Source organism: Haplochromis burtoni, unplaced genomic scaffold (assembly GCF_018398535.1).
Source record: "Haplochromis burtoni strain Fernald_Lab_line unplaced genomic scaffold, NCSU_Asbu1 Contig_17, whole genome shotgun sequence".
Taxonomy (NCBI): domain Eukaryota; kingdom Metazoa; phylum Chordata; class Actinopteri; order Cichliformes; family Cichlidae; genus Haplochromis; species Haplochromis burtoni.
The window spans coordinates 1,958,798-1,971,398 of NW_024582378.1; the positions used below are offsets into that span (position 1 = coordinate 1,958,798).

Below are 12,601 nucleotides of genomic sequence, written 5' to 3' on the forward strand. Positions count from 1 at the left end.
GAAGTAGTCAGACTAATAACTGATAAGCAGCATCATGGCCACAGAAGACCAGTCCCCCCGTTCTGTTAATTCATGACAAATTAAGTCGATTTCAGGAGCTGAAATTGCAACAGGAGCGCCAAAGGGATGTGAATATATGTGAAGGTGGCCATCAGGAGACTGAAGAGCCCAAATAATCTAGTTATTTAGAAGGAATCACAGAAGACAAAGTGGATGATCACAGAATTGTTATTTAAATTTCTAAGAAAAAAACCTTCACAATATTTAGTGTGTTGTCAAGAACACTTGAGAGAATAGGTGTATCATTTTTAAGGTCCACAATCAGTTTCTCTCACTGAAGTGTTAAAAACATCCTTCTAGTTAAATTTTTTGTCCACTTGCTTCTGAGCCTCTGAAAATGAGGCGCTATGTATAAAAATGTCTGTAATTCCTAATGCAGGTGATGCAGTTCTTTCTTGAATTACAGCACAAAGTCTGCAATTAGCGTTTTGATGGTTTATACACACCACAGTCAAAGTCGGAGGCAAAATTGCAAGAGTTGTGTCATTGCCCAAATACTTTCACTGTTCTGTGCAGCACTGTGGCTGCACAGCTGTTCATGAGCCGGTTGTCACGAGAGTCTTTGCATGTACGAGGGAAAAATGTCAGCTAATTTAACACTAATTGTTTTTCTTTCCCCTCACAGTTTCAGGAGCTCCAGTTTGACAGGGAGATGCTGCTGACCTCTAACCGGAGTTTGGCCGAGGAGAGCCTCGCTCGGCGACCTCGCCTTAATAACGGCAAGCTCCAACTGGCGGAGAAATACCGGGAACTGTCCAACCTGGCAACCACATGCTGGGAAAAACAGAGTCAGCTTGGTAAGTTTGCCCCCACCGCCGAGGAGACAAAGACGGGGAGGGGGGGAGGCCAGTTTTGGGTTTTTTCTTCTTTTTTTTTTTTGGGTGGATGGGGTGCCAGCGCAGAATCACTGTCAAGACATAAGTCAAGACGAGTGTGGTTGTGATGACAGGGTCACTGGTTCAGAGTCCAAAAGCGGGTGAGTAAATATGGGCTTTCTAAGTGAGAGTGCAGCACTGAATTTTTCATTTTTCTGATGATAGCCTCAGAGATTTCAAAAGGTTCAACCAAAAGAAAAAATTCCTCAAATCCAAAGGAAAGGTTTCATCCCAACCACTTAAGGTTGAAACTAATTACACACGATAACCCACAGCGGCTCCTCGTTGTCTCTTCCCCATGTGATTGCACTAAGAAACACACACTCGCTGTTGCACACTTTGAGACACAGAAAGCAAAACTAAATGTAAATCACGTTTGACTCGATGCGACACCCTCGCTGGTTCAGAGGATGAGATGATGGAAGTTTCACGTCGGGAGTGCAGCAACGCTTCAGAGTGTCAGCGAGACGAGCCTTCAACCGCCTCGGCGTGACTGGAGTTCGGTCATGGGAACGAAATGGAGCATATCAAATGCCAGCAGGAAGCTTGCAGCAGTTGTCAAGGAATTTGTGGGGTGAAAGGGGCCTTGTCTTTGTTTAGGGAAGTCATGCTTTTGACGGCGCGGCAGCAGCAGAGGATGTCCTCTAAGCCATGCTCCTAAATTTTTAAGCCTCGTGAACGAGTTTAGACATTCCTCCAAGAACAGTTGATAAAATAAATCCTGCTGCATGAGTTTCCATAGGTAACGACGGCTGCTGCTGCTTATTTGTAAACCTAATGTGTGAGTTTGTATGGATCAGGTCTAGTGCGTGGTTTCTGACACAGCTGCCGGCCAGCGGTGGAAGTTGGAACTTGGGTGGAATTTTAAACTTCCTGTCAATGTGTTCACGTTATTACACAGATGCTATCCCACCTCCCCTGCAAAGCAGGATGGGCGGGGGTCCGTACTTCCTCTCCAAAACATCTGATTCTCATTTGGTGCTGGAGGAGTGTGGGGGGGGGGGAGATGAATGAGGCGAATAATCGTAGCGGAGACAAACGTCGCAGTGGATCAAGGCAGACAGCTGTATTGTTTAATACATCCTGCAGTTTGGTGTAGGGAACGCTGGCCTGGGTGAGCTGTAGTTGTAGTCCCCGGGTGGAGCTGAGGCCTTGAGTGTTTCTGCTTCAGTTTCTCACAAATATTATTGGCATTGTTTTCCACTGCTGCCTTCTCCTGTTACACTAGAAACCAAGAGCTCTGACTTCCATGGGATGGAAACCCACTAAAAACATGAACATATTGTGGCTTGTTCAGAAATATTTGTTGAAGATGTTCTTTTATGACAACCATCAGGTTTCTAGAGAAAAGGAGGAACAACACTAATGAGCGGGGGGAAATAAATGAAGGGAAACTTGAGATCGCTGGAATGTGACACAAAAGAGGACTATGTTGCCAAAAGAGACTCCAAAGCTGGGATTAATGTTCGCAGATCACGCCAACTTAACTGCCTAACCAGACCAGTAAGATTTACTAGTTGGACCTCTTTAAACGGCAATATTTGTAAACATAAAAGTTACCTGTGTGTGTGTGACAGGTGTGGAGGTGAAAACTAATCCCTGGACCAGTCTCCAGTTGCACTGAAAACACAAATCAGCCCAAATAGAAACTAGTGTTGGTGTTACTTTGCAGAAACTAGGTAGTGTTTAACTAGTAAACATTGACAAGGTACACAGTACTGATGGGGTACTTATAGATGGCTGCTCACACTCAATCAACAGCCCTGTTTCAAATTTAAAAGTAGTCACCATGAAAGAGAGGGAAAGAGAGAAATTATGGCTACTAGAGACCACTACTCTACATCATCCATTGGTTACTGAGGTCCCATAGTGCAGCCTCAAGCTGTTACTGTGTTAACATCATAGATCAAGTGTGCAGAGGGTCAGTTTACCACCGCCTTTTGTAGCCGGAGGAGTTGCCCCCTGCTGGTCAGTAGAAGTAATACAGCTTTAAACCCTTCATTTAACAAACAATTCAAGCCAAAGGAAACCACAAGGCTTGGTTAGGTTAACACATTTCTGTTATAGAATTTCCTTTTGGGTTTACCAATATAGGTTAAAATGACATATTAATCAGTATACGTGAACCTAACCTTAAACAGGTCACTGGGAAACTGGCAGATATTTAGAGGTTGAGCCACTCATGTGTTAGACTCACTTTTCAGACTGAGAACCTCTGACCTTGAGGCCCAACAATAAGACATTAATGCATTATTTAACAAGTACTCTGCACTCTGTCTGGACCGCAACCGCGTTCGAACTCCACCTTAGTTTTGATTTCTGCTACTGTATCTGTGCACAGACAGGCAGGCATGTAACTAGAGACTATCTTCTGATGGGATCGCTGCAGCTGTGGCGCCACTGACTTCTCTGACCTCATATTTAGATGCCACATAAAGAAACTTTAAACGGACACTTGGATGCATTCAATGTACGTTGGCGACTGCCACCCTCTGCAACCCAGATAAGCAGCAACGGTTGGATGGATGTATAAAATATGATGTGAAATATAAATAATGTGGATCATGGGCGTAAACACACACCCCTTGGCTGCCTCCTCCTTCCATACCCATTTACTCACTACTTTAGTAGCCATTTTCACACTGAACCTTTATTTTTCCCCAAACTAAAAACCCACCAAATTATTAAAAAACACATTTGTGGCCAGTTTTTCTGAGCGTGTTTTCCATGATGAATTTCTTGTGGCTCAGGAGATGGAGGGAGTTGTCAACTACTCTAAAGGTCAGTGCTTCAGTCGCTCACACCTCCATATGAACACCTGAGCCGAAAAGGTCTGTTTGCTATTTACAGATACTTAAAATGACAGCAGCTTCAATCGGTCACGATATATGGAAGCCGCTGAAACTAAGTTGTTTTTAGTTGGAAGTCGGTCCACAGTCACAGGCGCACGCGTGAAAAGAAATGGTATCTTTGCTATATTTTACTTTGAAAAGGATTCTTGGACAGCCTATTAGCAAAGCAGAGGAAGTCCAGCTGAGGCAGGTAACTGTACTGAACAGCATTTCAAACTTTGGATTTCTCAGTCAAGTCACATTGAGATCAAGCTCAAACATCAGCTGATAGCATTTCCAATTTCCTGGATTATCGATTGCATCTGAGGGGAACAAATCTCTGAAACTGTCGATCGGCTGTGTTATCAATTCTCTTTGTTTGGGGGTCGGGGAAGAGGCTTCTTGGGCTGAATCTCATAATACTTAAAATAATTTTTTACATTTTACAGTCTGGATGCCTCTAGTTTCATGTCACAAATTTGCTCGATTAACTGCATCGTTCTTTCAGTATCCTCATAGTCTTTGGTTAATGAGAAAGTAATTACTGCAAGGAAACGCTACCTGGTAGTGATGTTCCCTTCACCCTGCCTTTGTTTTCTCGGTTTTTCAAATGAGGCATTAAAAGCTTTGCTTGGGTATCACAGCAGGGAAAGATTGAATTATGGGTACAATAACGTGGACGTTTGACAAGAGCTATATTTGTCCTTATTGCTCCATACTGCTCTGCATTGAAACACAAGAACAATGCTGTTTTCTTCTTCTGTGTGGGTCGTCGGCTTTTGAGGAGGCTGATGTTTGCCCGAGGCACATTAGCTCCAGTCTTATAGAGTGGTATCATGTATGTAGCCATCGAGTGCATATTTAATTAACCTTTCAGTGGTTTTCCCCTGGGTTGACAGCTTTGCGGTGGGCCTCAGCTAGGGAGTTGGGGGTGGGGTATCTTTTGCCTATCAGCTGCTCTTTTTTTTCAAATTCAAAGCTGAGCAAGAGTCACCCCCCATTGATTTATGCGGTTTAACCTATATGGAAGACTTTATTGCTCTTAGAGCAGTAGTTCTCCCTTTTTTTTTATAGATGCCTAAAGAATTCAGACCCAATGATTTTTAAAATTAAATGGTCCAAGTTGAAATTCACATTAAATACAGGTTGTTGCAATTGCCAAACGCCACCAAACTCTTGTTTCACCTTATAGTTTTCACCCGGTTGGCCTCAACTGACCTGTAGTGGCTCAACAGTTTGCTGGTGGGGCCCATGGTTCATTTTGAGAAACACTCTCTCCTACAGTAACACAACGAGCTGTCTTCATTTAAAATAACCTTGTCTTTATGTCGGTTGTCTCTGCTTCCTGCTTGCCTCTACTGACTAGAAGCACAGAGTGAAACAGACATGCAGTGAAATCGAGAGCACAGGAGAGACTCTTGTATTGCGGTGAAGTTAAACTAGTGAACATGTTTAAAAAAACAAACAAAAGTAATGCACAGTCTTCACATGAGAAACGTGGTGAAACCAGGAGCAGAGGAGAGAAACCAACTGTAAAGACTGTACTAGTTTCATTTCAGGACCGTGGAAGCAAAGTGTATATAAAAAAACACAAATCTAACATTTTTGGTGTCTCTATGGAGGGGACAGTCTGTCAGTAGTTGGTGGGAACATTTGTGTGTATATTTCTTTATTTTTCAGTGATTTCTGTTGCGAACATTGGCAGTATGCAAGTATAAATGGTTAGAAGCTGCTTTTGTCCCTTTCTGGAATCAAGGGCCCATTATTTTAATGATTACTGATTGGTTTCACAGTAGATCTGCCACCTTAATTACTGCAAACTGGAAATATGTTGTGTAAGGTGCCAAATCTTGACTTGTAGCAATAGTAAATGAGGAGCACATGAGGACAAAATGGCCCTCTGGAAAGCGATGGATGATCTCATAGTCCTTGCCTGTTGCAACTGGGAACCATTTTACCCACTGTTAAGGCTATAAACTATGTAGACTTCATATGAGGTTTGATTTTGAAGAGATATCAAAACTTTTGCCATAGCTGAAAACATGAAAATGAGGCATGGCAGCTTTGTAACGCCGCTTGTCAGCGCTGCGAGCGGAACAGTTGCTGGCACCAGTTTAATCAAACCGTTGTAGGTAGTCGGATCGTTGCGGATCGTTTGAGGCCATTGAATGTTTTCAGCTGTTTGAATTCTGTGGTTTACTAACAGCGACCTGACTGCACCTTTTTTCTGTTATATCCACGTGCCGATCGCTTTTTTACATTTTTTTTAATTTTACAGAGTAATAAGAATGAAAGTGCAGATATTAATATCCTGTCATAAAGCAATTTATAAAAGCAGTGGCCTCTCAATAAGTTCTCTTTACACCCACATGTTCAGGACAATCAGAGGTCAGCATTAGACGGGACTGTACTTGCTGTGTCTTGTTTCATACTTGGAGCTGGGTGTGGTCATTAAAATGGGATTATTGGCTTTCTTGTTGCTATCATAGCAGATCTAAATGAATGGGAACTGTGAGACGGGGCTTTTATGTTCCCTTCCTTTGTGGACCCAGCTGACTGAGACTATCCAGCACCTCTGCTGCTGGAGAACAAAGTGCCTAACCAAGCTTTTTGTTCGGGACTTTCCATACTCTGATTTAAATAAAAAGGATTACACCCTCTGACTGAAAGTCAACAAGTCACTTGTGGGTTTGAATGATTTAAAAGAGCTGAACGTTTCTTCGGGTTTCTCTGCGTGTGGATTTAGACATTTATGAGGCACTTGGCCTTCTGATATCATTCACTTTTTGACTGTGTTAGTTGGCTCAGTGTCTGTTGCATATTTTAGAGATTCAGAGTGAGTGAAGTGGTGTCAGAGGAGATGCAGAGCAAAGTGAAGATGCTGAGCGTGTTGCACTCAACTTGGGTGCATGTTTCTACCTCCGCTTTCAGCTCGAGGGCTGCACGTGTGAGTATTTAATCCAGGCTATCGGTGTGACCGTTGTTGGCTGCTTCACCACTTGCCCTGTACTGACCGGGTGGTGTTTAAACACTTTCTTTAGCAGCTCAGATATAACTTAATGTGCATATCGATTTTCACAGGGGCAGCACTCTGAGCAGAGATATGCAGACCTCCCTTTTCCAATGCACAAAGCAAACAGCAAACACAATGAGGGAATCTAACTGTCAACAAAAGACAAGTGGGAGCAAATCACAGGTACAGACGATCAACCACAGTTGGAGAACAAATGAGGGCGGAGCAGACGGTCACAAAGGAGGGAAAAGTTAGATTACACATAAGACAAAACTAACCTTCAAAGTAGAGCAGGAAATGACGAGGGAACAAATGCCACTAATTTCAAAACAGAAATCATCTCAAACACCCAGGACCCCAGAAATAGGAGCTAAAACCCATCACCAGGCACCCACCCATGGACCTCGGTATCCTGTCCCAGGATCTGGCCCCTAGATTATTTGTTCATAGGGTTTTTTATTCTTTTTTCTTTTTTTCTTCAAACGTGTTCAGTCTGGCCTCTTATCCAAGACACTTTGCTTTGGGCCACTAAGGCTTCTGGGAAAATTCAGCACCACCACATTGTGTCCACCACAGTGAGCTGGTGATTTTTGGATGTATAATGGTGACACTAGTGGGGACAAATCAAAGCAAACATCATCTTGTCTTCACTAAAATTAGAAACTAGTGACCAAGCCCACGAATGCTCATAAGGAAGGTTACTGAGGTCATGAATCATGAAAGCTGATGGGTCAGTTTCTCATAGAGGTCTATATGATTGGACCTTTTTGCTGGTGGGGTTTTTGTTGGCACAGATTGGACCTTTGTGGGGTGACTAGGCACATAAGCACAGTGAGTCTGCAGACAGTAGGAGTCAGAGTTGGCTCATCTGACAGACATTTTGGGCCTATTCAACAAAAATGATTTAAAAACCTATTTTGTCCTTGCAGGCCATCAAATGCAGTTTTAGATTGTCTGTCTGCAGGTGGATCTGATTCCTGTTGGGTTTGTATTTATTAAAAAAAAGGCATCTGTATCATTGTAACAAAAAAGCAAGTGCACAGCAGCAGGAGTGTTCGAAATGGGCAAAATCCTTGAAATAGATTGAATATGAAGCTGCGAGCGGAGGTCTTCAACTTGTCGGGCTCCAGCATTAGAGAGCGGTCTTAAAGCCAAGTTTAATCCCATGAGCTGTGCTGACCGTGGAGGCTGGAGAAACATCGTTAACCCTCAAAAACTCAAAGAGCAGAGAGTGAAGGGGCAGGGAAAAGACGTGATCGAAGGGCCACAGCAGCAGATGGGAAAATCATCTTTACACTTCAAATCTTGTTTCTTTGGCTTTCAGCAAAGTGCTAGTTTCTGTTTTGAGCATTTTTAGAAGAAGCTGTGAAGCTGTTATCACACTTGTGTAGCAGTTTGTTGCATTAGAGAGGACAAACACAAGGCTGATGTGCTGCAGGGGGTCTAATTCACTGCTGCTGACTTGCTAGTTAATTTTCAATCCTCTGATACATGCAAGTCCTGCAAGGGCCCCATCTGCAATACCGTGACCTATTTGTGTGTGATCGGCGACAGATCACTTCCCCGACATCTTGAGCTGCATTTCTTAACTTGATTTCTTGTGTCAGTGCAGCAAATTTAGCAACCTTCGAGGGGAAAAAGATCGCATTAGCTCTTGTGGAGCGTTGGCTTCCACATGTTTGTGTTTCCAGCTGCTGCTCCATTAGTCGTACTCATTGATATTCCGCAGCCTTCGACCCGAGAGGACATTATCAGCAGGACAGGCGTGCAGTGTGCGAACGTGTCGTGCTTAAAGGCATAAATAGACTCTAATAAAAGCCATTTCTGTTGGTCATACAGAGTAAATTGGTTCACTGCATTCCCAGTTCACTGATCGGCCGAGCTAACGTATCGCTTTTCGGCATGCACACCGGAACTATGAACAAATTTATTTATTTATTTTTAGCATGGTTCACTGGGTTTTATTCATTTATTTCTGGGGATAAAAGCAAAGAAATAAAGGTTAAATAGAAATCATCAAAAGAGAATAAACACTGTAAAGATAAAAATGGAATCTGGCACAGCAAATAAGAAAACTGCATAAATAGGATGATGATAATATTCATTTAACATCAATAGCAGTTACATATATACACGCACATGCATGGAAATTAAATTCAGCCCTGACAGTCTCACAGAAGTCTCTGTGATGAAGTTGCTTTAAAATCGATCTGAGAACAATCCCTCAAATATGAATCCAGCACTTTTCAACTACTCGATGTGTTTAAATCATCATTAACCATACCAAATATGTGATTGATTGATTGGCAAAATCACGTATAATCACTATTGATTCTCCAAAAATGGATTTACAGTGCTTAGAATCAAAGATTACGTTTATGGCATGAATTTAAAATAAAGATCAATCTGCATAAAGATCAGTCTGATCTTTCAGTTGAGCGGACTGACTTAAAGTGTAGGTAAAGCAGCTTGTTTCAGATGGTGACATAGCTGCACTGGTGCTTATTATAAATCAAATTAGGATTATTTTGTACTGTGAATCATACTAAGCTACTCTGTTAGACGCCCAAGATTAAAAATATGAAGCTGAAAAGGGCAGAATCACGATCTTCCGGCTGCACACACACCTCCAGGTCCACTCCCGCCCCCCACACACACCTCTACATGTGTCCGATGGGTAGGTTAGAGGAGCAGGTGGGCTTTTTGACTCACTGCTCTTTCAGAGCCCACGGGTCTTTTGCACTTTGCCCTGGTGCACTTCCTCGACCAAAATAGAAGATGCTAATCGCACCCACAATACCAGAGCCCAGGACCTACCACAGATCACTGTGCTTGTGCAGCAAGAGAAGGGACTTTCTGACTTTCCGTTGCCGCGATGCGTTATATCATACTGGTGTTGCTAACGATGCACACTTGCGGTGTCTCCTTGAAGCCATCCTTTTGTGTCACACTCTGCTGTAGACGTAAAGAGTGTCAGAGAGAAGTGTGAAGTCTAGGTTAAATGTCTGATTGTCTCTTTCAGAGAGTGAAAACAAGTTTCAAGGTGAGGAGAGATAAAACTGATCTCTCATTTTCATGTGCAGCGTTAAGGATGTTTCTGCCTGCCGATCACAGCGGGGACCTGCACTGCAGCAGTGCTTTTTGTGACTGCACACTTGTCTGCAGAGAATTGACTTCACAAACTATACACGCACCCAGCCCGTGGACTTCAAAGATGTATAGCTGCTCTTAAGATCTGTTAATCTGTTTAATTCTGTTAATCTGAACGTTTTCAGTTGAAGAAATGTTTCATCACTCATCTGTGTGACCTTCTCAGTCTCAGCTGAGCGCGACCTTATAGATGGCACAGCTGCAGAACGACCGAAACTAGCACCACCGACTAACCATGTGCGATGAGTCAGTTTCACGATCGGTAATATGGAAACTGCCACGACTATTGATCAGTGGCTGTGAGTGCTATTCACAGAGGTTTGGGCAATGGCGGTTGAATGGTTACTACATTGACTGCCTACTCAAACCAGCGTTTCTGTCCAGGATGTGCACACAATGACTGTAAAGAGCCTGTGGGTGTAAATAGAGTCCTGGCCTGATGCTTAGCCAGAGGTTGTTATAATTCACAGAAGTCCTACTTGCACTCAACAGCATACACTGTATTGCTCTGTTTGCACCGAGGGACCCGATCCCAGGGGTGGTAGCTTGTGTTGGGGTTTGAAAGACACAGAGACACAGTATCTCAGCTGTTCTCATACTCCCGACACATAAAGGATCATCACTGGTTTTCGCCTGGGCAGCAGTTATCCGTCTCCTCTCCTGATTCGCCTCGGGCGTTCGTTAAAAGTGTCCTCCTAGCAGGTTAGGTCTGCAGTATAAGATAACACAGTGAAAAATTAACCACCTTCATTATACTGAAGGTCGAACTTGAAGTTAGCTTACTAATCCTCTAATCCTACTGATTTCAGCTTCTTCCTCCACTTTACGGGAAAGATTTAACTCTGTTTAATGTACCTCAGTGCTCGGCGGTGCCTCAGCGGGGTCTGTTAACATGTTGACATCAGCTGTTTGCTGAGAGCTTGTTTCTTTGCCTTCACGGTAACTGTCACATCGATCAGTGTTCCCGCAGCACCAGACCGATAACAACACGATGCTGGTTTGGACTGCACATCATCTCAGATCAGTGTAGAGGATTTTAATGCTGACTGCGAACCTGCCCCGACTCCGTGGGCGTCCGTGTAGTCGGAGCTTTAAGGGGCATCGGTGCCTGACGAGTCGAGTCGATCTGGGTAATTTGTTTTGGCTGTTGAACTGCAGACCAGTCCAGACCGAATATAAATAAATAAAACGGTGATTTATTTTTTTTTAAACGTGTTCAGTGCTGCGTGTGCAGACGGAGCCGTGACACTGTGTGGAGATGAAATATGATGCTGAGAACAGAAGATTCAGTTAAATGTTAACCTTCATGCGACCAGGAGTCATTTATATCTTTGACCATTAATTCATCAAACCACCTCTCCTACAACTTCCCATAGTTTATTTTACAGGATTTGGCCCATTGATAACAGGATAAACCTTTTAGGCTTTTATTTCATTGATATTTTCAATTTTCTTCTTCTTTTTTTGTTTCTGCACAACATATTTTAAATATCATGTTTGTTTAGATTTAGTAATTTTGAAATGGACCATTTTGCCACAAGCAGCAGACATGGCTCTATTACACAGTCTTGTTCAGCTTTCAAACTAAATCCAAATCACATCAGTTAAAATTGCCCGTTAACATTTTTTCCAGATTCAAAGCTCACTATAAAAATGCTTTTTTTTTTTTTTTTTTTTTTTTTTTCTCCCCTTGTCTGGCCGGCAGTTTAAAATTCCAACCGTCTAACTTGCTTAACGGAAAAAGAACAAATTATTAACAAAGTAGAACTGGAATCAGATATCTTTAGGCATTTTAATTAATGACTGATTGCGTCCTCAGTTAGCGATTAACCCTCAAGCAACAGTCCTTATTTTAAAGGCTCTTGTTTGTATTTATCTTGCCCACACATAATCAGAAATTATTTGACGTAATAATCGTAGTTTTCAATCATTTTTATGCATAATGGCGTTAACGAGACAAATTCCAACATCAGCTTTGTTGCTTTCGTTCACTTGGGCCATGAAGTGTCTGCCTCAAGGCCTCTGCAGCCATAAAGCTGCCAACTTTAGCTCTGTTAGCCTCGGTTCACTGCAGAATATCGCAATGCACAAGGAGACGTGGAAAACTAAAGGCTAATGTTATAAATGAAATCTGAAATCTTAAAATCTTAATCACAACTCAGCATTGGCGAAAATGAATTTTCTTCAACTTTAATCACCAAGTAGTTTTATCCTTAGTGAAAAGTGTGCTTATTCCTTTTTGTCTATAAGTAGACTGTCTGAGATTTCAGTCGCCTCCCCGATACAGTGGAAGTGAAGGAAGTTTAATCCTGACACCACAGAAAATGACTCCAAGGAAAAAAAATTTAAATTCTATCTCCTTAATAAATGAAACCAAAATTGCCTTGAATGTGTATTTCTTCCTTTGAAGAAGAGGGGAAGTGTAATCTTTGTGAACTGACCCTTTAACAGCAAAACGCCAAAGCGAGGTCATGCCGGTCCGTCCATCTGTCCATCTGTGAGCCCAGCCCTCTGTTCACTCGCCTGTTCCCAGAGGAGGATTTAAAATGTTTTGGTGACCTGCTGAACTGTGTTTACGGTTCAACTAGAGACTCTGCTAAGTAAGAAATGTTTAGTTTAAAGGTTTATCTCACTTTCTGCTGTGTTTAGTCTAATTAGGAAGAAAAACTTGA

The 12,601-nt window shown here is 42.5% G+C and overlaps 1 protein-coding gene across 3 annotated transcripts in view; it reads left to right on the forward strand.

Moving 5' to 3' along the window:
- Nucleotides 1-12,601, forward strand: part of vps37d (VPS37D subunit of ESCRT-I) — a 44,432-nt gene that overhangs the window by 8,479 nt on the left and 23,352 nt on the right. For all 3 annotated transcript variants that reach the window (XM_005916037.3, XM_005916039.3, XM_042218294.1), the window contains one exon: nucleotides 686-857. In XM_005916037.3, the coding sequence (XP_005916099.1) occupies nucleotides 686-857 (172 nt within the window). The remainder of the gene's footprint in view (nucleotides 1-685; nucleotides 858-12,601) is intronic.